Raw genomic sequence first — 24,966 nt, 5'->3', positions numbered from 1 at the left:
AAACTTTACCATACCAGACCCTCTGATACTGTTAGCTTAGTAAGATTCTAAAAGTCGGAACCTTTTGATAAAAATTATATAAATTAAGCTTATCTAGAAAGATTCGATGGTTGACACGGTCAGAAGCTTTACTGAGGTCACAAGCAGAGGAGACATTTTAGCATTGCGTCAAATTAACCAAAATTTCTAATGCCAGCTTTTAAGCGTGAAACTGTAGCAATTTTAATTTTATAAGGATATTAAGAAGTGTTGTACCACTCATCAAATTTCTAATAAAAGGATTTGAATTAATATGTTTGAAATTTTATGCTACTGGCGCTACCTAGTCCTGACCCTCAAAACTACTATGTAGTTTTACACAAACATTCCCACGGCGCCATCTGTTATTGAGTCGTCTAACGAACTAAAGATTATTTTAATATACGTTAGATGGCAGCACTCTAATCCACTATTTAATCCTCAGCGCCATCTATTAAGGGCAAGTTTAAATAATATGGTTTAATGAACTATCGGGTGCTGCCACCTATTGTCGACTAACCTAAATATTCTGAATTAATCTATGATTTGCTTATAATACGTTAGATGGCAGCACTATAATACCTCTAAAGCGCCATCTATTAATGTCAAGTTTAAACAATATGGCTTAATGAACTATCATCTGGCGTCATCTATTGTTGAGTCACTTAAGTAATATGGATTAATGCACTAAGAAGACCATCCAACCAAGTCAAACGGGTTGCCTATAAAATCTATTCCATTAACAGCTGATCATTTGACATTTGACATTTTTTTTTTGATAAATATGAATATCTAAAAAGATTCTTATTAAAACAACAATAATTTCTTTTTGATTAATCAGTTCAAAGTCTTACTTACAGGACAAAAAAAAATCATGCTTAAAAACAACAGGTTTTGATAAATTTTTCTTGATTTTTCAGTTTTTCTAATTGGTAAGTACCCTTTCCAATTTTCTAAGACTAGTAGACAAAGTGGAAACTAGACAAAATCCTGTTTCCTATTTTTTTTCCATATATATTTGCTAATATTTTAAATTACCAAACACACACAAATGGTGGCCAAAGGTCATAACAAATTGTCTTATCACCTTTTAAAATCAAAGTCTAAAACTGCCAGAAGAGTGCAACCAAGAAAGCAAATTAACTATTACCAGGCCTGGATTACCCATTGGGCTAAACGGGCTGGAGCCCCGGGCCCCGTCATTCAGAGGGGCCCCACTGTACCTTTGTCCCCGACTAGACAAAACTATTGCAAAAGTCTTTCAGAAAGAAAATAATTATTGGATTGATGTTTTTAAAAGAATTGTAGTCGTAATTAAATTTCTGGCAGAAAGGGGTCTGCCTTTTCGTGGTGACAATGAGATTTTTGGGTCACCATCTAATGATCTTTACATGGCAATGTTAGAACTAATTGCCAAATTTGATCCTTTTATAGATAATCATATTAAGAATAAATTCTTGAAAAAATAATAAAAAATAGAATGTTATCTTTCATTAACTCTTGCAATCTATTGAATGATAAATATCAATATGGCTTTATAAAGAACAGTAGTACACTTGGTGCGGTTGTGGATTTTGTAGACTGTATTTTAATGGCATTAGATAAACAACAAATAGTTATAGCTGTCTTCATAGACCTAAAAAAAGCCTTTGATGTAGTAAGCATAGACATTCTTTTAGACAAATTATTTAAAATGGGATTTAAAAATGTATTGTACAGCTTAATTAAAACATATTTGTATGACAGAAAACAGTACGTAAAGCTTGACAATATTATTAGTGAATGGTTATCTAACACCTTCAGGGTACCACAGGGATCCGTTCTTGGACCTCTCTTATATATTCTTTATGTACTGAATTTCAAGTTAGCCAAGCTAAAAGCAAGATATTTTACCTTTGCAGATGACACTGTACTGGTATATGCTGGAACAGATGAAACTTCTTTAACACAACTTATTAATAATGACCTAAAATGTTATCTTAAATGGCTGTTTTCAAATAAATTAAAAATTAACATTGAGAAAACCAAATACATGATATTCAAACAAAAAAATAAGTCAGTCAGCAATAATCTAAATATTAATATTAATACTGTAGTATTAGAAAAAGTGTCGAGTATTAAATATTTAGGTTTGCAAATAGATGAAAATTTAAATTGGTCACTGCACTTAAACAAAATTTTTGATAAAACAGTTCCAATGCTATCTGCCTTATATAGGAGTAGAGATTATTTGTCTGAAAAAAGTAAATTTCAAATTTATAATGCCTTCTTTCTCACACATTTTAGGTACCTCTTGCCAGTATGGGGTATGTGCGGTGAAGTTAATTTTAATAAGGCTCAAATTTTGCAAAATAAAATTTTGAAAATTTTGTTTAATTTTGATTGGCTTACAAGTTCTAATACAATTTATTCAAATTTAAGTTTAAACAAATTAAAAGTGATATTGGAGATAGAATAATGTAAACTTGTATATAAAATTATAAACAACAGACAAAAAAGTAACATAAATATTATGTTTTACCATAATGTACATAATCATCAAACAAGATCACTAAATAATGTTTATCAAGTTTCTACAAGAACTAACATAGGTTTAAGAAATCCAATTACAGATGCAATTAAAACATTTAATAGTTTACCTCATTGTATAAAAGATATAAATAACTATAGATTTTTTGTTAAAAAATTAAAAGATTTAAAAAATGTTAATTAATTTATGTATAAAAAATTATAAGCAACATTGCAACATTTGTTTACTATAGATAATTAATTACTGTTTTGTTATTCTCGGGGCCAGTGTTTTCAAACACTGATTGGAGAAATTGTTAAAACTCGTTATACATTGTATTATTGTGGTTAAATAAATTGTTTCAAAAAAAAAAGAATTATGGGAATAAAGGTAAAGGCACTGTTTCTTATTTGTCTAAGACTATCTGCGAGGAGTTTATCCAAATAATGTCTGATAAAGTACTAAAAACAATCATAGAAGATATAATAGCATCAAAATATTTTTCAATAATAGTGGATTCCAGATTTATCGCACGTAGATCGATAATAAACGGGTAGGCAAGTATATGACAGATTTTTAAGATTTGTACCCATTTTCAGTCATACTGGTAAATCCCTGTCGGAGGTTGTTATTCATTTTTTGACAAAAAATACGCTGGATTTAAAATTTTGTTGTGGACAGTCATATGACAATGCTAGTAATATGTCGGGGCAGTATAATGGCCTTCAAGCATATATAAAAGAAATTACAAAGGTAGCTTTTTACGTGCCATGTTTTGCACACTCTTTAAATTTAGTTGGAGAATGTGGTGTTGACAATTGCCTTGATGCTACAAAGTTTTTTAATTTTTTGCAAAAATTGTATGCTTTTTTTGGGTCCTCCACACATCGATGTCATTTGTTTTTAGATAATATTGGCAAAAAACCTTACTGTCAGGTCATTAAGTACCACTCGTTGGAGCTGTAGAGAAGATGCAGCTAAAGAGTTAGTAACAAGCTATGTCCAAATAAACAGTTGCTTAAAAATGATGTCAGATGATCCATCAGAAAAAAAAGACATCAAGTTAGAAGCCATGGGACTTTCTAAACAAATGATAAAAATGGAGACTCTTGTAATGGCTACCTTTTGGACTTTTTGGGGAAGCTTCCAATATACTTTAAAAGCCAGGTGTGGATTTGTTGTTTGGTGAAAACATTTTAAAAGGGCTAATCAGAAGTGTTTCCTGTTTCCAACACCAATCTGACTTGTTTGAAGAAGAAGCCAAAAGTTTACTACCACAGGAAGAATATGAGTATTTTATGGGCAGGTCAAAGCGAAAAAAATACCCGGACGGTAAAAATTAAATATTGATATAGTAGATAAGCTGGTCAATGAATTAGAACGACGGTGTAATGCATATTCAGATCTTGCCCAGTTGTTTGGTTTGATTTCAAAACTTAGCTCTAATGTATGTTTATCAAAATCAGAAGTTGAAGAGTTTTCTGCAAAAGTAATAAGTGTGTACACAGATGACCTAAATATTAATTTAACAGATAAGCTGGTATTTTTCTCGGAACTTCTTAAAACCTCTTCCGAAAAAATATGCAATCCACTTGATCTTTTAAGATATATTTTAGAACACCAATTAATTGACACGTTTCCTAACATATATACGCTTTTGAAAATTTATCTATCGATACCAATAGCAAATTGTGAGACTGAACGTTCCTTTTCCAAGCTAGTTTATATAAAAAATAAATATAGAGCCACAATGCAGGAGGAACGTCTGTCTTCTTTAACATTAATGTGTATAAAAAGGGACGTTTTGAAGGATTTAGAGTTTAATGACGTAATAGAAGATTTTGTAAAACTGAAATTACGAAAAAAAGTATTTTAATATTCCTATTTTCAAAAAAACCTTTTCTTTTATATAAGTAATATACATGTAGTGTTATAAATAATATTTTTTGCAGTCCCATAAAACCTTAATCCGGCCATGACTATTACATATTCTTTCATGTTAAATTTCACATGTAATACCTCAAAAGTATTTTCTACATCCACTATAGAGGCTCATAAATTCCCTATTCCTACCACTTTCACTCCACATACAACATGTTGAGCAACAAAAACCTTTATCAACTACTTAGAGTTTATAAAGAATCCCTTTTACTATTTATATTTTTATTACACAAACTGTCTTCTGGACAGAATTTTATTATAAATCATGTAAAAAAGCCCTCAGTGGTACCATATTAATAAAATAACTGTACACAGACACAACCAAATAAAAGTGAGATTAGGAGAATAATGTCCAAGTCCTGGAAGTGCCCCACTAATTGTACATATCCTTTCGTCAAACTTATTTAATAAGTCTATTAAAGAATAAAATTATCCTAGTGTGCTCAAAACATCTAAAGTTGTGCTTGTAATTAAAAAAGGTCGTTGCAGTGACCAACAATATCAACCCATATCAATTGTGCCCATTTTCTTCAAAAATATTTGAAAAAACTTTAAAATTTAGAATAACAATTTACTTTGAATTTAATAATGTATAGCAATTAATTAATTGATGATCTAAGAAATGATGGCATAAAAAATAGTGAGTTTAGTTTTTACAATTTATTTATTTATTTACGCAATCCATTTACAAAAGTGTTACATAGCATACCCATACAAACATATATATATATATATATATATTCAGATACAAAACTATCTATAAATCAATGAAAGGTGTAGATGAGTTAATTAATTAAAGCCCCTATGAAATAAAATAATCTTTAACTGCCCCTTAAAAGATGTAATCCTAGAGTCAAAAAAGCTTATCTGTCCTGACAGACCATTAGCACTTCGAGCCATTCGTGTAATTGGCTCATTAATACCATAATTGGTACAGTGGAATGGGACTGAAAATATTTCTGATTGTCTATTCAATCTGGAAGGCACCCTAAGTTTAAAAAGAGACAATAACTCGGGACAATCTATAGTAGCATTTAAAATGTTATGCATAAAACATAAGTCGAGTAATGTTCTTTGTGACTCTAATGTGGGTAAGTTCAGGTTATCCCTGACCCATTGATAGTAATACTCCTGTCTCCTGTAACTACATCTAAAAGCAGCCACCCTTAAAAATTTATTTTGAGTTTTTTCAATCTGCTCAATGTAGCAGTTATGTGACGGGGACCACACAATTGAGCCATACTCGAAGATGGGCCTAACAAGAGAGCAATAAAGTAATCTAAAAGTAAACAAAGACAAATCAGTTGTAGACCGTTGGATAAAACTTAGCATTTTCATTGCCCTACCAGTCACCTGATTGATGTGACTTTTAAAAGACAACAAAGTCAATAAATATTCCTAAGTCAGAAACCTCTGTTTTGACACCAATTGCTACATTATTTATTTTATAAAGAAAAGCAATAGGGTTTCTTTGCTTAGAAAAAGTAATCTTATGGCACTTATTGATATTAAGGGACATTCTATTCAAGTGGCACCAATCAAAGAAAAAATTAAGGTCTTTTTGTAGGAGCACAGCATCGGAAAGGGATTTGATAGGCCTAAATAGCTTCACATCATCAGCAAACATTAGCACACCACAATTTTCAAGTTTCCAAACTAAATCAATCAAAAAGAGGCAAAACAAAACAGGGTCTGAGTGAGAGCCCTGTGGCACCCCAGATGGCACCAAAATTTCAGAGGAACATGTACCTCCAAGATTAACAATCTGGGTTCTACCTCTGATGAATCCCGAGATCCACTGAAGAAGAGGTCCCACAATACCTAAAGCCCTAAGCTTCTGCAAGAGTACCCCATGGTTAACCCTATCAAAAGCCTTGGAAAAATCTGTATATATTGAGTCAACCTGAAGTCCCTTTTCCAAGCTGCGGTAGAGGTAGTTGACATACAGCACCAAATTAGCATCAGTAGATCTGCCTTTTATAAATGGAAATTGCTCAGGATTAAATAAAGATTTAAAACTCCAGGCAATCCTATGACTGACCAGGCAGTCAAGCAGCTTTGGCAACTCAGATTGGTTACACACATCAGCCCGATAATTGGAAATTTCATTTCTACTACCATCAGATTTAAACATGGGTTTTAGAAAACTTCTCTTAAGAACTAATACCTAGAGATTTGTTAAAAATGAACAGTATTGGTTTCGTAAGAACACAAACACATTTCTTTAGGAAGAATGCCGGAATCCCATCTGGTCCAGAGCAGAGCTTATTCTTAGAGGAAGTAATAACCTCATAAACATCCTGCGTTGACAGAGTTAAATTGCTCAGACAAATTGATTTATCAAAATCAAAAGATGGTATGTCATTGACTTGCTAATCCGAATAGATGGATGAAAAGTATTCTGCAAACATATCTGCAGTATCCGAGATATACATACTAATCCTGTATTGTATGCCATTCCGGAGGGAAGGCTAAAACCACTTCTTTTATTTCGAATATATGACCAGAAGTACCTCGGATTGCTAGCGAGATTCATTTCCACCTTATTATTATATTGTTGATAGCACAACTCTCTTAAGTACTCACATTGATGTCTCAAAAATACAAATTCATCATATTCCTGCTGTTGACCACTAATTTTCAATTCAATCAAAGCTTTCGACTGCATCTCCTTTAGAACTCTTGCTATAAAACTAAAGTACTATAAATTTTCACACTAGCATTAAATTAATGCAATCATATGTTTTTTGTGAATCTTAAGTGGTGAGTTGCAATGGTTTGCAATAAGTCACATGGATTATGGGGTCCCTCAAGGATTGGTGCTGGTACCATTTCTCTTTCTGATGTATATTAATAGTCTTGAGAGTTGTGATCCAGGTACTGATTTTATCATCTTTGCAGATGATACCACATTGGGGAAGAAAATTAGTACACTCAACACAACGAGGCTTGCTGATTGGTTTTATGCATTAAGAATTCAAATAAGAAATTGTTTGTGACTGTTCTTAATTTAGATTTACAAGATTTTTCAAATAAACCAGTTACTTCTCTGGGCAATAAATAGATTCTAAGCTTATCTGGGATGCACGCCTTGATTACATATGTCTTAAGATGGTTTCTGATATCCTTTCTTTATGAGAGCCTATTTTGCATGTGTACATTTATATGGAATTCTTGTTTGGGGGTCATGCAACCGATTCCAGCCATATTTTCTCTATTCAAATAAAGGCAATAATAATTCATGTAAATTTTAGAGCAGACTGTAGAGCACATTTCTTTACAACACAACTTAACATAATGACTAATCCTAGCATATATATATATATATATTTCATTATCTCGTACATGTCAAAATGAACATTAATAACTATGAAACTTTTGAAGACATACATATGTACTTCAGTAGAAACAACAATCAGATACATACTGCATTTCATAGAAGTAATTGAATTAAAACTGCTTCTTCTTTTTATATGGGCTACTGTTCTACAATAAATTGCCACTTCACATTAAAATGTTACTTCTTAAGAAATTTTAGAAGAAAATTAAAGCAGCTTGCCTCTAAAAGTTTCTTAGTATTAGTGAATATCTAAACCATAAAATAATGGCTAATTTAATTATTAAAGAATGGACTATTGACTTGTGTAAACTCTTTACATAGTATTACACCAATAAACATCTTTGTCTTTAGTATAAGAGGGTTATAGCCATTTATTTTATTAATTTTAATCATCATTTCTGGTGTAACCTTTGAAAACAAAATTAAACATTGGCACAAAAGAAATATTTAAAAGACTTTTATTCGGTTCTATACTACTAAACTTAAAAACTAAAAACAATTAACTGGGCCACTAAAATAACATATTAAATCCATTAAAATTAATTTGCTTGTTTTTGTCTCTAATTATTAAGTTTGATAAATAATTTTAATGGCAGTTTTCATACAAAACACCACTTATCAATGTTAAGGATCTAGTTAGTTAAGTGCACAAAACCCACTGTTCATAGAGTTAAAGTAATAATACATTCGTATTTTGCTATATATATATATATACTAAAGCAACATTAATTTGTATTAAAAAAAAAAACATTTTTACAGATATACTTCTTACCTCGACACAATGCCTCAAGTGCTAAGCAAAATACCCCTGAGTGCCCCCATAACCACCAGTTGTTACCAATATGTCCATCCATGGAACCAGTCATGCAGTGTCGCCATTGCTGGATGCTTTCTGTACTGTGTTTTTGATTCACTCAGGATATATGGAACTGTTTATTTGGTAAGAGTTACACAATGTGAAAATGTTGAATGTGTACTGGTTGCCAGTTTTTAATTTTCTAAATATTCTGGTTGAAATTCTTTATTAATGTAAATGCACAAAGTAGTACTTACACAAGTCACAATACAAAAGGTACAAAATACATTACAAAATCTGTCTGTCTGTCTGTATATAAAAGTTAAAAATTGTAATACAAAAATTCTTCAAATGAATCTAGAACTTCTTTCATAATTCTCAATATTCTGGACCACTTTAACACCTCACCAAACATTGGTATGTTTGGACCTGGTATTATAAATGTGAACCTCTGCATGAGTCACATAACTCTGTCTATTTTTATGGACAAATAGTAGGTTTTCAACTATATAGAGAGAAGAACAGTTAGTATATCAAGAGTGAAAGCTTCCCTACAACAGTCTCTATATAGCTGTTGCATTGGCACTAACCATATGATTAAATCCTTGACTTTTATGCAAAAAACGAACATAAATTGTTATGATTGAGCGTGTGCTACTTTTTAAATCTTTTAATCTCTAACATGTTATACACCATCAATAAAATTGCCATTACCACACACACACACACACACGTAGTAATCATTTAGAAAGCCTTAAAACCACATATTTAGGGTCAATTAGCCATAAACTCGTTCGTACACAATAAAAATGTCATTATTTGGTTTTAACCGTTGAATTGTTTATTCTGGGTGTAGGTACCCGTCATTTTCCTGAAACTTTATCTCTAGTTATCTCGAACAAATTTTTAGAAAATATTGATTAGTTTACCCTCATTACCAAGTGAGTTTTTTTTATATGGTTTGGAATAACTAAACAGTGGCTTTGAGTGATTTATTAAAAAAACAATGCCAAACCAAAGTAAATGTGTAGTCAATTGTGGAGATATTCATCCGTTTTCAACATGCCATGGTTTTTTATGGGGTATGGTTGTTCCAGTGTTTTTTGGTTCGTTGAAGATCTACTCTACTACCAATTTGGTATGATAACATGAATTACTACCTATTTTAATTTGTTGTGTTTTTGCTCAATGTTTAAGATTCTGTTGAGCCCATAGGATATTTCCGATAGGTGATTAAGAAAGAGAAGTGTTTAATTTTTCTTTGAAGTCACTTGAAATTAAATTAATTCAACTAATTTATCACAATCTGAATTATTATTTATAATTTTGTACATCAATATAACATTCAACATATGTATACCTTCAAATCATCACCAAATGCTTATAACTCAAACTAAGATACCTAGAGATTTGAAATTTAGCACGTAAATTCTTTAATTAATTTCATTAGACACCTAGTTCAGCGTTTTTCAATTAATGTACAAGGTGTAGAGAAAAATCACACTTTTAAGAGAAATTCAATTTTTTCCTTAAAAATCATCACCAAGTGCTTATAACTCAATAACTAAGATACATAGGCATTTGAAATTTGGCACATAAATTCTTCAATTAATTCCATTAGACACCTATTTCAGCGTTTTTTAATTAATGTACAAGGTGTAGAGAAAAATCAAATTTTTAAGAGAAATTCAATTTTTTCCTTTAAAATTATCACCAAGTGCTCATAACTCAAAAACTAAGATACCTAGAGATTTGAAATTTGGCATATAAATTCTTTAATTAATTCCATTAGACACCTATTTAAGCGTTTTTTAATTAATATCAAATTAATCATATTAAATTCATAATAATCACATTAAGTCGAACACACCTGGTAGATTCGCTTTCTTAGTGTATACTTCGTCGGTCCTGTATACTAATATTCGTGACATTCATTCGATAATAAGGAGAACTACAATGTACATACATACAGATGCTTACGACGAGAATTTTTATAAAATTTTCAATATAATTTGTACTCACTAAAAGAATTTATACATTAATGATCATTTTTTACCACACTAAACTAGCGTTTAAAACGCAGACAATTTTGCATTCCTATCCATAACCGACTTTTTTGAGTTTGATACACCCTAGTGTAGCCACCACAAGTGTTTATTTATTTATTTATTTCAATATACAGCAAAGCCAATTTACATGACAAAACACTATACAAGGAAGATTGACCATTTTTGATCTGAATGACTAAATATAAATCTATACTGTCTAGTCTGACAGTAATCTTACTATCTAGTAAGATTGACTTTAATGGATTGTCGAATTACTCTCAGCAGAAGATATTTATTAACACAGTTTAAGAAAATCAATTTATAGCAAAAAATTAGTATAAGCGAATATTATTTTTTTGTATGTTTTATAATATTTTTTTTTAAATGCCTGAACTGCCTTAAATGCATAATACACTCTGCTGGCCTCATATACTGGCAACCAAATCTTTTTATTGATATGAAAAAACAATAAATTCAATCTATTTTTATTACTAATGAAAATTGGCGAACAAATCAGATAATTTATCATCCAATAGTTTTACATTGACACCTCAAAACCGAAAATCCTTATTATTTTTGAATTTTATCTGAGCATAAAATCTTTTTTTGAACAATAAGATTCTGTGATTTAAAATGTTTAATTGGAACAAACATTTCAATAGGAAAATACAGAGTAATATAAAAAATAGGTATCAATACATTTATTAATAACTTTTTAATCAAAAGCAATATCCCAATTTATGCTAGCAAAGTAATTATTAATAGCAACAAAATCGCAGTTTACATAATCATAATAATAAACATCATAGATAATAGGAATACTTATTTTATAAGCAGGATGGTGGTTTAACAAATTCTCATTCTCAGTGGCATACATGATTTCAACATCAAATTAGAGAAAAACAGAAAACAGATCAAGAAATGTAAAGAAAACAAATTTGGCAAGTTATTCACCTGCTTAAGATTAAAATAGTTTGAACAACTACATTGGCAAGATTTATGAACGAAGACCCTAATTACTCAAAAGTGTCGTTTAGGAATTCTATTTATTACTCTTAAGAATCTATCAATATATTTGTTAAAGTGAGGATTCCAGATCTGACTAGCATACAGTAAACATGACTAAATTCCTCCAAGGTATGGGTCAGAACCCTTCCTATAACTGTAATAACTTAAAATCCGTTTTGTCAACAAAGATAATAAAAGTTTATCATCAAATCAATCAAAACCAACTCACAATCCCGAGGATTGTTAATCTTTAAATATAGCTTAAAGTAAATAATAAAAATTCATCATTTTTTACATTGACGAATAAATTAAATAAGAGTGGGATAAGAGGTCCCTCCTGTGCAGCTAACATCATTTACAAAAAACCATGTATTATTTATGAAGTCTTAAAAAATCCCCGTTACTTATTATTAACCCTCAGCTACTATGGAGCAATTGTAATTAGACTGGTATTATCGACGGGTCCCCAGGACCCACTACATGAAAAAAAAAATGCAAAAAATCTTAATTTTTATTACCGAAAATAGTAAAACAAACCTACTAGCATAAAAAAATAACAAATCTACTTATCTAAACATTTAGGACAAATTGTTTTGCAACACTGATTACAAATTGGTGTTTTGCAAACATCACAATTAATGGCTGTCTTTCTGTCCTTTTTGGCGGGACAAACGCTACATCTTTTCCGTTTGCTCTTGATTGTAGGTTCTGTGGTGACTACCTCTTCGATGTGCAAAATATCAGCTATAAGATTGCGGATTTTCTTTGCATCTACTCCTGATTTTGTTTCGTTATAGAAATGAATGATTTCTGGCTTTAGTGTATCCTGGTTTATTGAAGAGCTGTGGTGCATGCTGGAAAGTAAAATGACACTTTTTCCTTTTTTTGGTACGTGAGAGACTATGGTATTAGATGAAGAAAATCCAAAAATTGAAGAATGAACAGGTCTGTGTTCTTATGAGGCAAAAATCCAGGAGGTATAGCTCTTTTATTTTTCTTTAATGTCCCAACATATGTCAATTTTTTGTCTTTAAGTGCTTCAAGAAGTTCAACTGAGCTATACCAGTTGTCCCCAGTTATATTTCTTTTAGTGCCTTCAACACACTGCGCTAGTCGTAAAACAACTCTTGTTGGATTGGATAGCTTAGATTTCGGGTCAACGGTTTTTATTTCAGCACCGGAATATATTTCTGCATTCACCATATAATGAGTCTTTGCGTCTGCCAAAATTTGAACTTTAATGCCATATTTGGCCGGTTTGTTGGGAATACAACATTCGAAACGAACATCTACCCCGAAACGGTATTAGCATCACATCAACTGTTAGATAATATCCGGGGCTAAAGGATAACTTACAAATTCATCAAAAAGCTCTGATATTGCAGCCAATTTATTTGTTTTAATCCTTTCTTTTCTAGCGGTAACGTCATCAAACCTGACACAACTTAATAGAAATGAAAACCGAGCAAGGCTCATTGTGACTCGAAAAATAGGCCTCCCAGTTCCATCTGTCGCCCACATTGATCTAATGTCCTCATGACCGGACTGAAAAATTCCTTGTAAATATAAGAGGCCCAAAAATGCTCTCATTTCGGATAAGGTGGTATCGTTCGTAAATGCAGGTCTACATTTTTTTTTTGAATATGGGTATCTTCGAAACTTTCGATATTTTTCTCGACACATACCTATTTTTATATTAGTATAAGTAACTACTTTTCTCAGCGTATCATCAGTTAGCAGTAAACGCCAAGCCTCGTGGGGTGTTGACGGAGGATCATTTCGAGCAGTCCCTCTAAGTCCTGGTAAAACAGTAATTAAATTATGAGCTGCCGTGCGCCCCCTTATAATTGGCGTTTTTGACCATTTGGTGAAATCTTTCCCATACCAAGCATTTCTAATTGGAAGCTCTTTTTCGTCCGAGTCTGAAATCTCTTGCTCACTGGCAGTGTTGTGGTCGCTGAAAATTTCCTCGTCATCATCCAGGTCACTCTGATCGGCAAAGGTCTTTAGTTCTTCCAATATAGTAACTTCGTTCAAAACCGTATTATTCGATTCATCCTCCTGGTCAAAATTTTCATCCGCAGCAGCATCTTCTTCCCAAAACTGCTCGTCGTTTAAAATTTCTTAAAACTGTTTCTTTGACAAACCTTGTGAACTGCACGCCATTATATGGAAAATAAAAAAAATTTACGTGATACTAATTTATTCTGGATGCAGAATCTATGAAAGGACGACATATGGTGCAAAAAAGCACATGCTTACGAATTCATATTATTATACCATATTCTTTTACTATTTACGCTCCCTGTATATAGATCCTATAATATTACATGGCCCATCCATATAAATATTATCAAATCCATCACTCATTGCTTTATACAAAAAAAACCTAAACAACCTAGAGAGTCCAGAACACCCTGTATATAAAAAACTTGAAATAACTATGTAGGTTAGTGTAATAGTTTTGAGCCAATTTTTTAACCCTTACCCGTATAATGTAAAACAAAAAAATCACCTACCTGTACAATATTCAAACACTGAAAAAATAACACCTTGTTCTGACACAAACTAGGAGATAAATTATTAAAACTATGTTCACAAATTCACTACTGACGGGTCCTGAGGACCTACTGCTTAGCACCGCTAAATCTGACTGACGCGTGTTTACTTGCATTGCGCAACAATTCATATAGTAAGAGAGTACAGGGACGGACAACCCGCAAAAATAAAATTCCTAAGAAATATGACAAAATAAAAAACTCGTTGGGTCCTCAGGACCCATCGATAGTAGCTGAGAGTTAAAATATTTAATTACGAAATTACGTTTCATTTAAATTAGACCTATTTTTGACAGTGTACCCTTCTGATGAAAGGTCGCATACCCACCAAAGAAGACATCAGAAGAACCTTAAATGGAATTTTACAATCGACGGCCTTCTTAAGCTTCACCGGTTTCGGATACAGTTTGTTCCTATGCAGCCTAAGGTACTTATAATAAATCTAAACAGTAAATCATTAATTCTTAAATATTCCTAAAATCACAGAAGGCTGCTGGGACATTTTAACCTGCTAACAGTCTCATTTTGGCCGGCTTTCTTATCCAGCGCCTTCGCCATTTTAATAGAGCGACCGTCCAGGCGGACGCTGCTTTGTCTATACGTCAGCAACATCGCTACGGAAACGGTAAGAACAGAGTTAGAAGAGGAGTGGAACTATAAAGGTTAACACAAGGTTAATCCCAAACATCTTTAAATATTAGTTTAACCAAAGTTTACAAGTTGGTGACGTGAGAGACATTTTTTAAATAAATATCCAGCTACATATACTAAAGCATTTCCGTCTGCGCTTTTTAAATTTACATAATCGTTGGTAAAAACTCGAAGAGGAATTTATTTAGTGGGAGAATAATTGCATATATTATTGCAACTCTTAATAAAATCGGGTTTTAAATTTAATAGGGCATTAGCGCCATCATCTATACTATTAGCTGTTTCGACATTATCTAAATATCCTAATGCAAAAACCTTTTAAGAACTTTTAGGTAGTTTTTGAAAATTAGTACCCTGATCTGATACAACCCCAAAAATATTTAAACCGGTTTTGCGTATCCTTCGGAGAGTTTCAAATGAAATATCTTTTAAATGATTAATAGGTGCAGATGTATTTTTACTCTACATTCAATTATTTTAAAAACAAACTCGTTAAAACCTGGATTAATTACCCATTGTTGCCTAAAATGGTTTAATGTAGACCTTGATGGTAGAGGATAAACTGTGGACATTTTTTTGCAAGCTTTTGTACCCAGAAAAAACACACTTAGAGCAAACTGTTTAAATTCATTGATATACCTGCGTCGTTTTGAGTCCTTATTCAGCAATAACATTTGAGCTTTTAACAGATCGCATGTTTCTTCAGAAAAATTTAATTCCAAAAATTTAATTCCAAAAATTTCAGAACGTCATCCATGGTAATTTCTGTTTCAAGGCTTTTTTTGCAAGTGTGGGTAGTAATATATTTTTTTCTAGTGTTTTTACTGTCTCCTTAAGTAAAACTTTTCTTGGCGTATCTGTTAAAAGTTTTACTGACCTTTGGGTTCCTGCAACTAATTTTGCTAGTTTAGATTATATATTCAATATTATGTATTCAATTTATATGAAAAACTTAACTAATTTATGCCGTTTATAATCAAGTCTACGATGGATTTTTAAGGCGCAATATTTTTATTTTGGTATGTTACAAAAACATAACGACCATTTATACGTATTATTATATTATAGGTATTTTGATTTAAATAAATATCTTACCTTTTAGTAACGGCTGCGCTTTGGCTCATTTACTTTGAAGGGTTCTGTCTGAACAATGGCATCAACACTGGCTTTAGGGAAATGTGCATCGTCTACAATATGTCCAATATTATTTTAATTTAAAATCAATAAAAAATAATTTAATTAGGTTTGAATTTATAAAAAAAAAATACTTTTTTGGGTAGGTACTCCAATCGATGGGATAGCATACGAATGAATTCGGGTTTTCGAGGAATTTGTAAAACTGTCATCATTAAAATGCAAACTACAAATTCTAATACGGCGTTGGACATTGCGTTGGAGTATTATCCGCGTATCTATGGGATCCTATAAATCCTAGGGCATTTTTCCAAGCTTGACACCTAAAATTTTTGTTTCATTTAAGACTGGATGTATATTATATTTTTTTATTATTTTTTTTTATACAAGTTATTTTAAATGTTAGTTGGGTAATTAAGTAAATAATTATTATATTTGCAATATTCATTTACTAATATTAATCCCTTGTAAAGTATTAAATAGAAGGTTGAGTTAAAGTAATATAAAGATATTTAAAACTCCATTTTCATAATTAAAACTTATTTAATAGAATCTATTTGGTACATACTTTCCTTCATCTTTAGGGCAGCTAAAAAACGATATCTGATCTGTCATTCGACTTTCACAACCATCCACTGAACAAATATTTCGATTAAACATTTTATTCTCCACACAATCAATAAAATCCACAACTATTTCTTTTAACTCCACCCTATACACCGAAATGTGAGTAAAACTGAAATGAGCTTGACGAGCTCAGTATACATCGATATTCTGTAAACTCTGGTTAACAATAATGTTGCTTAATAGTCCTATGGTTGGAACCTTTAGTGTGCCACTCAAATCACGAGACAGTTTTACCACTAACCAAAATTCTTAAGTAGATAATACCAAATAAAGCGTTTTATTTGTGGCAATACTGTCTCGTGATTTGAACCTTGCTTAACCTGTATTTTCAAATGATTTGACTCTCTGGCATGTTTTTTAGGTGTGGAATATGGCTCTGTCCAGGGGTATGGTGAGAAATATCCCTTATGGAGACGTGGCCATATTTGGGGGAAGCATGGCCGTGTTGCTGGCTTATTATAAAAGTGGACATCATGCTGCCGTACCTGATTCTATGTTTAAGATTTTAAAGTAGGTCACCTTCTCGATGAAATTAAAATTGAAGTATCACGATTTTGTTGTTGAAATATTTATTTTCGACAGATTTGTTATAGGACCTTATGAGGAGAAGGACTTTGGAGCCAGGGTGACCCACGAAGCGAACGCTTTTTATAGGCAACAAGTCGCAACTGCGGATCGTAGGTCACAGTCCGAAAATATTCGACCTCATGAAGGTAATTTCTCTGTATTTAGTATTTATTTATTTTTTATTGTTTGTAATTATTGGTGCTTTCCCAACAAATAATTATAGCTTTAAAGAGAATTTTAAACCGTTATAACATAACTTTACTATCATAAGGTTTTGTATAATCAATTATTAGATCAAAAAATGGTAAGGAATCTGCCAAAAGGAAGGAAAATAGTGCAGATGTTAGATTTACTTTATTTTTGGATAAAATTCTAAACTTTTGTTTCCACTAGAACTTATTTAATTATTGTGTCCATGAATATGGGTTGAATTGCAACTTAGTTTTCTATAAACTAAAATTAAAAGAACAAAGAAAAACAAGAAGATAATAGCAAGAAAAATGCCTTTGCTTAAATCAAATCAAATCAAAATATGCTTTATTGTCATAAGAGATAATCTTGTTGACAAAGCTGTATGGGAAGAATGGCATTACCATACATAGGTACAAAGAAAAAAAAACACACACAAATCATACATAAGTATAAAATAGCAACTAAAATAATGCTTAAAAAAGAAAATCTCTTACAGCAAAACTTAAGTACTACATACACATTTCTGACAGGGCACAGACAAATATTCGTCAGAAAATATAAAATATATAATGACATATGTTAAAATCTATCTAAAAAGAAGTCATTTACTTCATAGTAGCCTCTTTCAACCAACAATTTTTTAACCCTTTTCCTAAAGACTCCATTACTTTGCACTTCCTTAATATCCACTGGAAGATGATTAAACATTTTTTTACCATCAAATATAAATGACCTTTTTATTAATGAGTTTAAGGGGACAGGCAAAATCACATCATTAGCCCTTCTGCTGCTATAATGGTGCCTATCTCCAACATTGAGATCTCTGTACTTTTTGTGAATTAAGCACACCGTTTCCAGTATAAATAAAGAAGGCAACGTAAAGATTTTGTGAGTAATAAAAAGGTCTCTACATGAATCTCTTATATCTACTTTGCAAATATAGCTGATAGATAGCCCTCTTTTGAAAGATAAAAACACTCATAAATAATTGATTGGTACACACACCCCAAAAACACAAACCATACCTCAGATGTGACTCAATCAGTGCAAAATAGGCATTCCTGGCCATACCAAACTCTACTTCTTGTTATGATTTTAAATGCATAACAATTAGACGCCAACTTGTTGCACAATCATCTGATATGACTTTCAAACTTCAATTTGTTGTCAAGACTTATTCCCAAGAACTTATTTAAATCAATGTTTCCAAGGCAAACTCTGCTCAAACTGCATTTAAAGTTCATGATATTTGTCTTAAGAACATTTAAAGTTAGCTTGTTGCAGTCACACCATTTTTTAATTTTGGCTAAATCCCTATTTACTGTATTATTTAGGTTTTCAGCACTAACATCATGCCAAAGTACCGTTGCATCATCTGCAAATTGAATAAATATACCTTGTATATCAAGGTTTGCCATATCATTTATATGTATATATCAGAAACACAATGGGACCCAACACTGATCCCTGTGGGACACCGTGTCAAACAGGCTGCTGTTTTGAGGAGGAACCACCTGAGGAAACACAGTTGTTCGCTTCCAATTATATTTTTTTGGGTCAAATAGGACATCATGCGTCTAGTCGTCTCTCTTTACTAGTCTTTCAATAATTTTGGAAAGTGTTGACAGCAGTGCTATGGGTCTATAATTAGAGGGAGACTCTGGTTCACCTCCTTTAAATAATGGAATTAGGCACAGGCCAGTTAGGTACAGGCAAGTTAAGGAAATGCTGCACAGTTAGACCATCATAGCCAAAAGACTTTTTTTTCTTAATTTCCCTAAGGGTAGATTTAATTTCTGGAATATCAAGGCACGAAAAAGAATGAATCAGGCTCAGCAGGACGATCAAGATACTGCTGTTAATTAGAGTCGCCTTGGATTTTATTTGCCAAGTTTCTACCAATAGTACAGTAGAAGTCATTTAGTTTGTCAGGCATAATATTTGTTCCCAAACATGATGAATCTCCCTGCTTCCCCCTCAACTCATTAACTATCTTCCAAGCTTCTCTTTGAATATTGCTTGAATTACTTATTCTTTTTTTATGATAACTTTCTTTAGCTTTATACTTAATAATTCCTCTATATAATGCCCTATAAGCATTAAAATAATTTAAAAATGCATTATTATTAATTAAAAATTTACGAATATAGTGTAGGCACCTGAGGTTTCTTACAGAGGTTTGAATACCTTTGATAATCCATTTCTTTATTGATTTTTTCTTTAATAATCTAATCGGAAAGGCTTTATTAATATGTTCACACAAAATTTTATGAAGAAATGTTAATGGATCATCAATGGTTAAAATTAAAAAAGAATGATAATAATACATTCAACAAAATGAGGGCTTCTTGGCAGATTTCTGCAGAACTTAGGCAAGTATATTGTAGGAAGTTCACATGTTTTAACTATGAAAGTAACTTTTAACTCACGTCTCAATACAACATTAATTCTAGTATTTATTAAGCTTTAAGTACCTATAAAACAAAATTTACTTTCGTATATGCTTGCCTGAGATTCCTGTTTATGAAAAACTTGGAAAGAGACTTTAAACTGCAATAATTTGCCATTCGAACTGCAGGGCATTTTTTAAAACATACCTAGAGTTCTGGTATGTTGTTTAGTCTAAGTTTAGCTTGTCCACAAATACCAATGTATTTTTATAACTACAGTACTTTTACTCTTACCGTTAAAAATTTTATATCTGAATGGTTTCTTGGGTTATAGGTCTCCCAAAGTCTTCACATTCCAAAAAACCGAAAAATCTAGTATATCACCTGATAACCCAAATGTTAAGGATATACAAAAGATTAATACACAGGATGAAATGTTTGGGGAGGCACCAGGCTTGCCCTCATCCCTTTAGCTGTTTATATTATGTTATGGGGGTAAGTAGATATGAATAATAAAATCTCGTCTTTTCTAACACTCATTTTTAGGGTACAGGAAAGATGTTTAGTGTCGGACTGGGAATACAAATCACCCTAAAATTGGTGCTTAATTTAAAAAGAATATTCACTAATCCCAAAACAATAAAACAGATCTTACTTAAGAAGGAAACTTTAAATTTAGGGTTGTTTTTGGGATTATATTCGGGAATGTTCAGGGTAAACTTGACCGTATCTACGCAAACAGAATTTTAAACTTAAACGGGGTTTTAGGGTGTTTTATGTACCTTAAGGAGAATTTTCGGTAAGGATGATCCGGTTTTTGCGTTCCCTGCCAGTTTGTTGGCTAGCGTGGCTTTTAAGAAGTATCCGGACACCACGGTGGCTCTCTATGTAGCCTGGAAGTCTGCACAAGTAAAGTATTTAATTTTTCAGTAAATATTCATTATTAAAATGAGAGAAATTGTTTCAGATTACTTACAATATAGGCATTCAAAAGGGTTACGTGCCGAAAATTCCCGGTTTTACCGAATTTCTTTATTGTCTCAGTACAGGAATCCTGTTTCACGCCGCCATTTTGGAACCTACCAACCTTAGAGCGAGTTATTGGAAATTTTTGCATTCTATCTCCGGAGGAAGGTAAAATTTGCGTTTATAATGAATATGACAGTATAAAAAGTGTTATAGCAACGGTGGTTGATTTGAAATTCGGCAGCGAACAATAGGACTAAAAAAAATCTTATCTTTTAATTATGCGGTGTTAAAATAGAATAGAATACCCTTTATATTTTTGAAATTCCCGAGCAATTTTTAATGCTCAAGGGTGGGGTGAATAGCTACTTTTCATAATGTTACTTTAATGCAATAATACCATTTTTATAATTTGAGAGTTTAATTTTTATATTATCAATTTAACTGGGTCATTCATATTTAAATGAATAACAAGTAAATTTTAAAAATACTCCATTAAATGGACGATTATTGGGCAGTTTATGAAAAAAATCGGCAGGATCTAAGGGCTGAAGATGATGTAAAAGAAGAATTTCTTCCAGGCAGTTGAAGTCCTTAAAAAATTAGTAATTTCTTCTAGGAAATCGATAATATTAAGGAATAAGAGTGCCCTCAAAATACTCATTTACAGCATTGATGATACCCATTTTTTACCGCCTTAAGTCAATTTTTAAGTTTAGAAAATCGATGATATATAGGAAGGTATATAGGAATCGATGATATACATATTATGCTAATTATTAAATTTTCTAGTATGTTCCTTACTGTTATCGTTATTAAAAGAAAAAAAATGCATAACTTAAATGGATATGACCTACATCTTTTTTATAATTTAAATTTAGGGCATAAGAGGAAGAAGCATGAATAAAAGGAGGAATTTAAGGTGATAATTCAAATCTTAATTATACTGTACTTGGCTAAGAATTTACATAAAGTTTATGTGAAGCGTATGCGGTTTAAGGTAATTTATTAGAAATTTACATATTTCACCCCAAATTAGTATATTTACGTACATAAAAAAATTATATTTAAAGGACAAATGTAAGTGAAACTCTTCAATTTCATTCTATTATAGAGTATACTCTAGAGTTTCCAATAATTGACCTGGTTTTTGAGAAACATAGTATTTCCGAACAACATATTCTTGGTTCGCAATTTATGAATCCTTCTATTTAAATTAGTTTTAACTAACTAAAGTAATAAATTTACCGGAAAATTATGTTTATAATTTAAAGCCTATTAGGAACGATTAAAAGAAAAAGCTTTATTTACGCTTTTAAAATCTCCGTTTTCCCATAAATACACCGAAATAGGCGAAAACAAACTTAAGGAGCGAAAATTGCTGAATTCTAAGGAAATTTTGCTACAACCCACCGATTTTCAGTTCCGGGCAAACTTTCTGCACTAAAGTGCCGGAAAAAAATAACTAGGGGTTCGTATTTAAGGGAAATTGTGCCAAAGAAAAAGTTGAATAAAAAAAAGCAAAATAAATTAATGAAGAATTAATTTGCGAATTAAGGTGTAGAAATAAACTATAAAAAAAAATTCCACTACTTTCATTAGACACTAGGCTCTTGTTTCTTGTAATAACTACCTGTAATAACAAGATGTTTTTCTTTTAGGCAGTTTAAGAAAAAAAAAGTTCCTTAAATATCAGGCACTGGAACATATATTGTTCTTCAATTGCCTAGAATTATATAATAATGTTTGTCTTCCAGGCAATTGAATAATAAAAACTAGGCACTTCAAAATGTTTTGTTCCCCAACTGCTTAACTGCTTTTCTTGCAGGCAGTTGATAAACGAAATTATGTTTCCATAATGTTCCATAGAAATTAGGCATTTCAATATATTTTTTATTTCTCAATTGTCTGTAATAATAAAATAATGTTTTTCTTCCAGGCATTTAAAGAAAAAAATATGCTTCTTAGATATCAGGCACTACATATTTTGTCCTTCTAGAATTAAATAATAACGTTTATCTTCCAGGCAGTTCGAGAATAAAATCATGTTTTTATTATGATCCATAGAAACTAGGCACTTTAACCTATGTTATTTCCTTAGATTTTAGGCACTTGTATTTATTTTGTTTTTTAATGACCTGTAATTATGAAATACTGTTTTTCTTCCACGTAGTTGAAAAAGAAAATAATGTTTTCATTATGTTCCATAGATTTTAGGGACTATTCGACATATTTTTGTTGCTGCCTAAAATAATTAAACAATGTTTTTCTTCCTGACAGTTGAAAAAAGAAATATTGTTTCAATGTGATTCTCACATATGAAATACTTTAATCCGTTTGTTCCTATTAACTGTATGGAATAAACAAATAATGGTTTTCAGGTCCTCATATTATTATATAAATTACTTCTAGATTACATAGGTGCTTGAACCCACTGTGAGTCACTAGGAGATGCATGCATATGATGATTTTCGCATTCAAAACCTTCATTGGCCGACCCGGTATACAAGTATTTTTGTATCTATACATATTTAGGAAGGCGTGTACACTTGGTTTAAATAATTTTCCCGAGTATAATTTTGATATTAATGTTAGAAAAGTCCTATGGTTGAACCCTTTATTTAGTTTGTGTTATGATTAATGTTGGAGCCACTGAAAATGAGTAGATCTGTAATTTTGAAAGTTTCAATATTCAAAAGAGACATCTTTGAAACGATTAAATAGGTAGAGGCACCGCATTACAATTTGTAATCTATAGTCGGTGAAAACAGTGGAACAGTCAAAAAAATTGATTTTTATAAAAATAACTTACTTTAAAAAACTTATACAATAATGGTGGTTGAAGGAACATTTTGAAGTTCAATACGTTGGTTTCAACTTGTTGACATTGAGTAATATTTTTTTATTTTAAAATCATTTCCTGTTACTTCCAGGCAGTTGATGGCCTTCAACATTATAAAAAATTACTGGTAGTACCTGGAAGCTAACATTTTGTCATTTTCTGTTACTTCCAGGCAGATAATGGCTGCAACAATAAGGAAAATCACTGGAACTGCCTGGAATTTAACATTTCGTTATTTTAAAATAATTTTCTATTCCTTCGAGGCAGTTAATGTCTTTCAACAATAAAAAAAATAACTTGAACTGCCTGGTAGTTTTAAGTAATTTTAAAGTCAAACCCTAATCAACTAAACATGTCAAAAAAATTATGTATACAATATTTTCTGTGTTAAAGTAGGGTGGAGACGGAACTTAGACTATAACACCAAATGAAGAATATCTACTTGTCTTGAAAATGTATTTATTTTCCTTAGGTCACAGTCTTTTTGTCAACCTCACTGTCATGGTAAAACGGAACTTTTTCTTTACCAAAAGAGGTCGTTTAATTTTAACTTCGTCCTTAATCTTTCCAAATAATCCTTCTGTCTGGTATGTCCTTATTACCATCCTTAATTTCAAAAAGTAGGTATTGAAAAAGGTTTCGACCTATAAATCACCGTACTGGCATGCTACCAAACTCAATAAGAATAATTCCTTTTTTACTTTTGATAAATAAAAATATTTTTTAAACACAACTCTAGATGATCCATTTCCTTACTGACTTTTGACATAACTTAAACTCCACCATATTAGTACAATAATTGTAAAAAGAATCGAAAGGTTTTTTCCACGATATATCAATAGACCCCCTTTCCGTTTTAAGGAGTACAACCCTAACCCTCTCTTAGGGGGTGATTTTGTGAATATTAAGTGTTCCCCTCGTAAATAAAATCTGTTGTAGGATATATATAATTTGGAAACAAATAATATTAAATAGTTAATAGGAAAATATAATTTGTTGTAGGATTGCTTGTATGGCAAGAGAACCGCTAGACATTTGGGGCCTAAATACTTCGGCATCGCTAGAAACGGTCCTTAAAGCCACCAAAACCATTCCAGTGGTGTATTTTTGATGACAACATATTTTTTTTTAGTTGATATTTGGTTCAAAAGATACTGTTTATTATATTATAACAAAAATATAGGGCTTGGTGATAAAAGAGTGACTAGAGAAACGTAAGGCTAGGCAGTTAAACCTTAAAGTTGTTGTTAATAGGTAATTTGTTGTTTATATTTTCTTTTGTATTGTGCAAATAATTTACCAAATGTTCAATAAAGGCTTTTTAGGAAGTTTCTCGAACTTGTTTTCTGAACCTATTTGTTAAGTAGTATAATAAAAAT

The 24,966-nt window shown here is 31.5% G+C and overlaps 1 protein-coding gene across 1 annotated transcript; it reads left to right on the top strand.

Moving 5' to 3' along the window:
- The first annotated feature begins 784 nt into the window (after positions 1-784).
- LOC126735649 (transmembrane protein 135-like) lies at positions 785-24,916 on the top strand. Its single transcript, XM_050439713.1, has 11 exons — positions 785-950; positions 8,568-8,748; positions 14,515-14,645; positions 14,705-14,843; positions 16,992-17,140; positions 17,213-17,343; positions 20,114-20,274; positions 20,326-20,493; positions 20,548-20,688; positions 20,747-20,913; positions 24,590-24,916. Exons 2-11 carry the CDS (start codon positions 8,590-8,592, stop codon positions 24,696-24,698), a joined length of 1,455 nt encoding a protein of 484 aa, XP_050295670.1. The 5' UTR covers positions 785-950; positions 8,568-8,589; the 3' UTR covers positions 24,699-24,916.
- The last annotated feature ends 50 nt before the right edge of the window (positions 24,917-24,966 follow it).

Source organism: Anthonomus grandis, chromosome 4 (genome assembly GCF_022605725.1).
Source record: "Anthonomus grandis grandis chromosome 4, icAntGran1.3, whole genome shotgun sequence".
Classification (NCBI taxonomy): Eukaryota; Metazoa; Arthropoda; class Insecta; order Coleoptera; family Curculionidae; genus Anthonomus; species Anthonomus grandis.
The sequence above is the reverse complement of the archived record's forward strand: the minus strand, read 5'-3'. Positions and strand labels throughout refer to the sequence as shown.

Excerpts from the sequence above, each read along its gene's own strand:
- LOC126735649 (XM_050439713.1), top strand. The coding sequence starts at position 8,590 with ATGCCTCAAGTGCTAAGCAAAATACCCCTGAGTGCCCCCATAACCACC. Across the intron at positions 8,749-14,514 it reads TATATGGAACTGTTTATTTG|TGTACCCTTCTGATGAAAGG; the intron begins GTAAGAGTTACA and ends TATTTTTGACAG. Across the intron at positions 17,344-20,113 it reads AAATATTCGACCTCATGAAG|GTCTCCCAAAGTCTTCACAT; the intron begins GTAATTTCTCTG and ends CTTGGGTTATAG.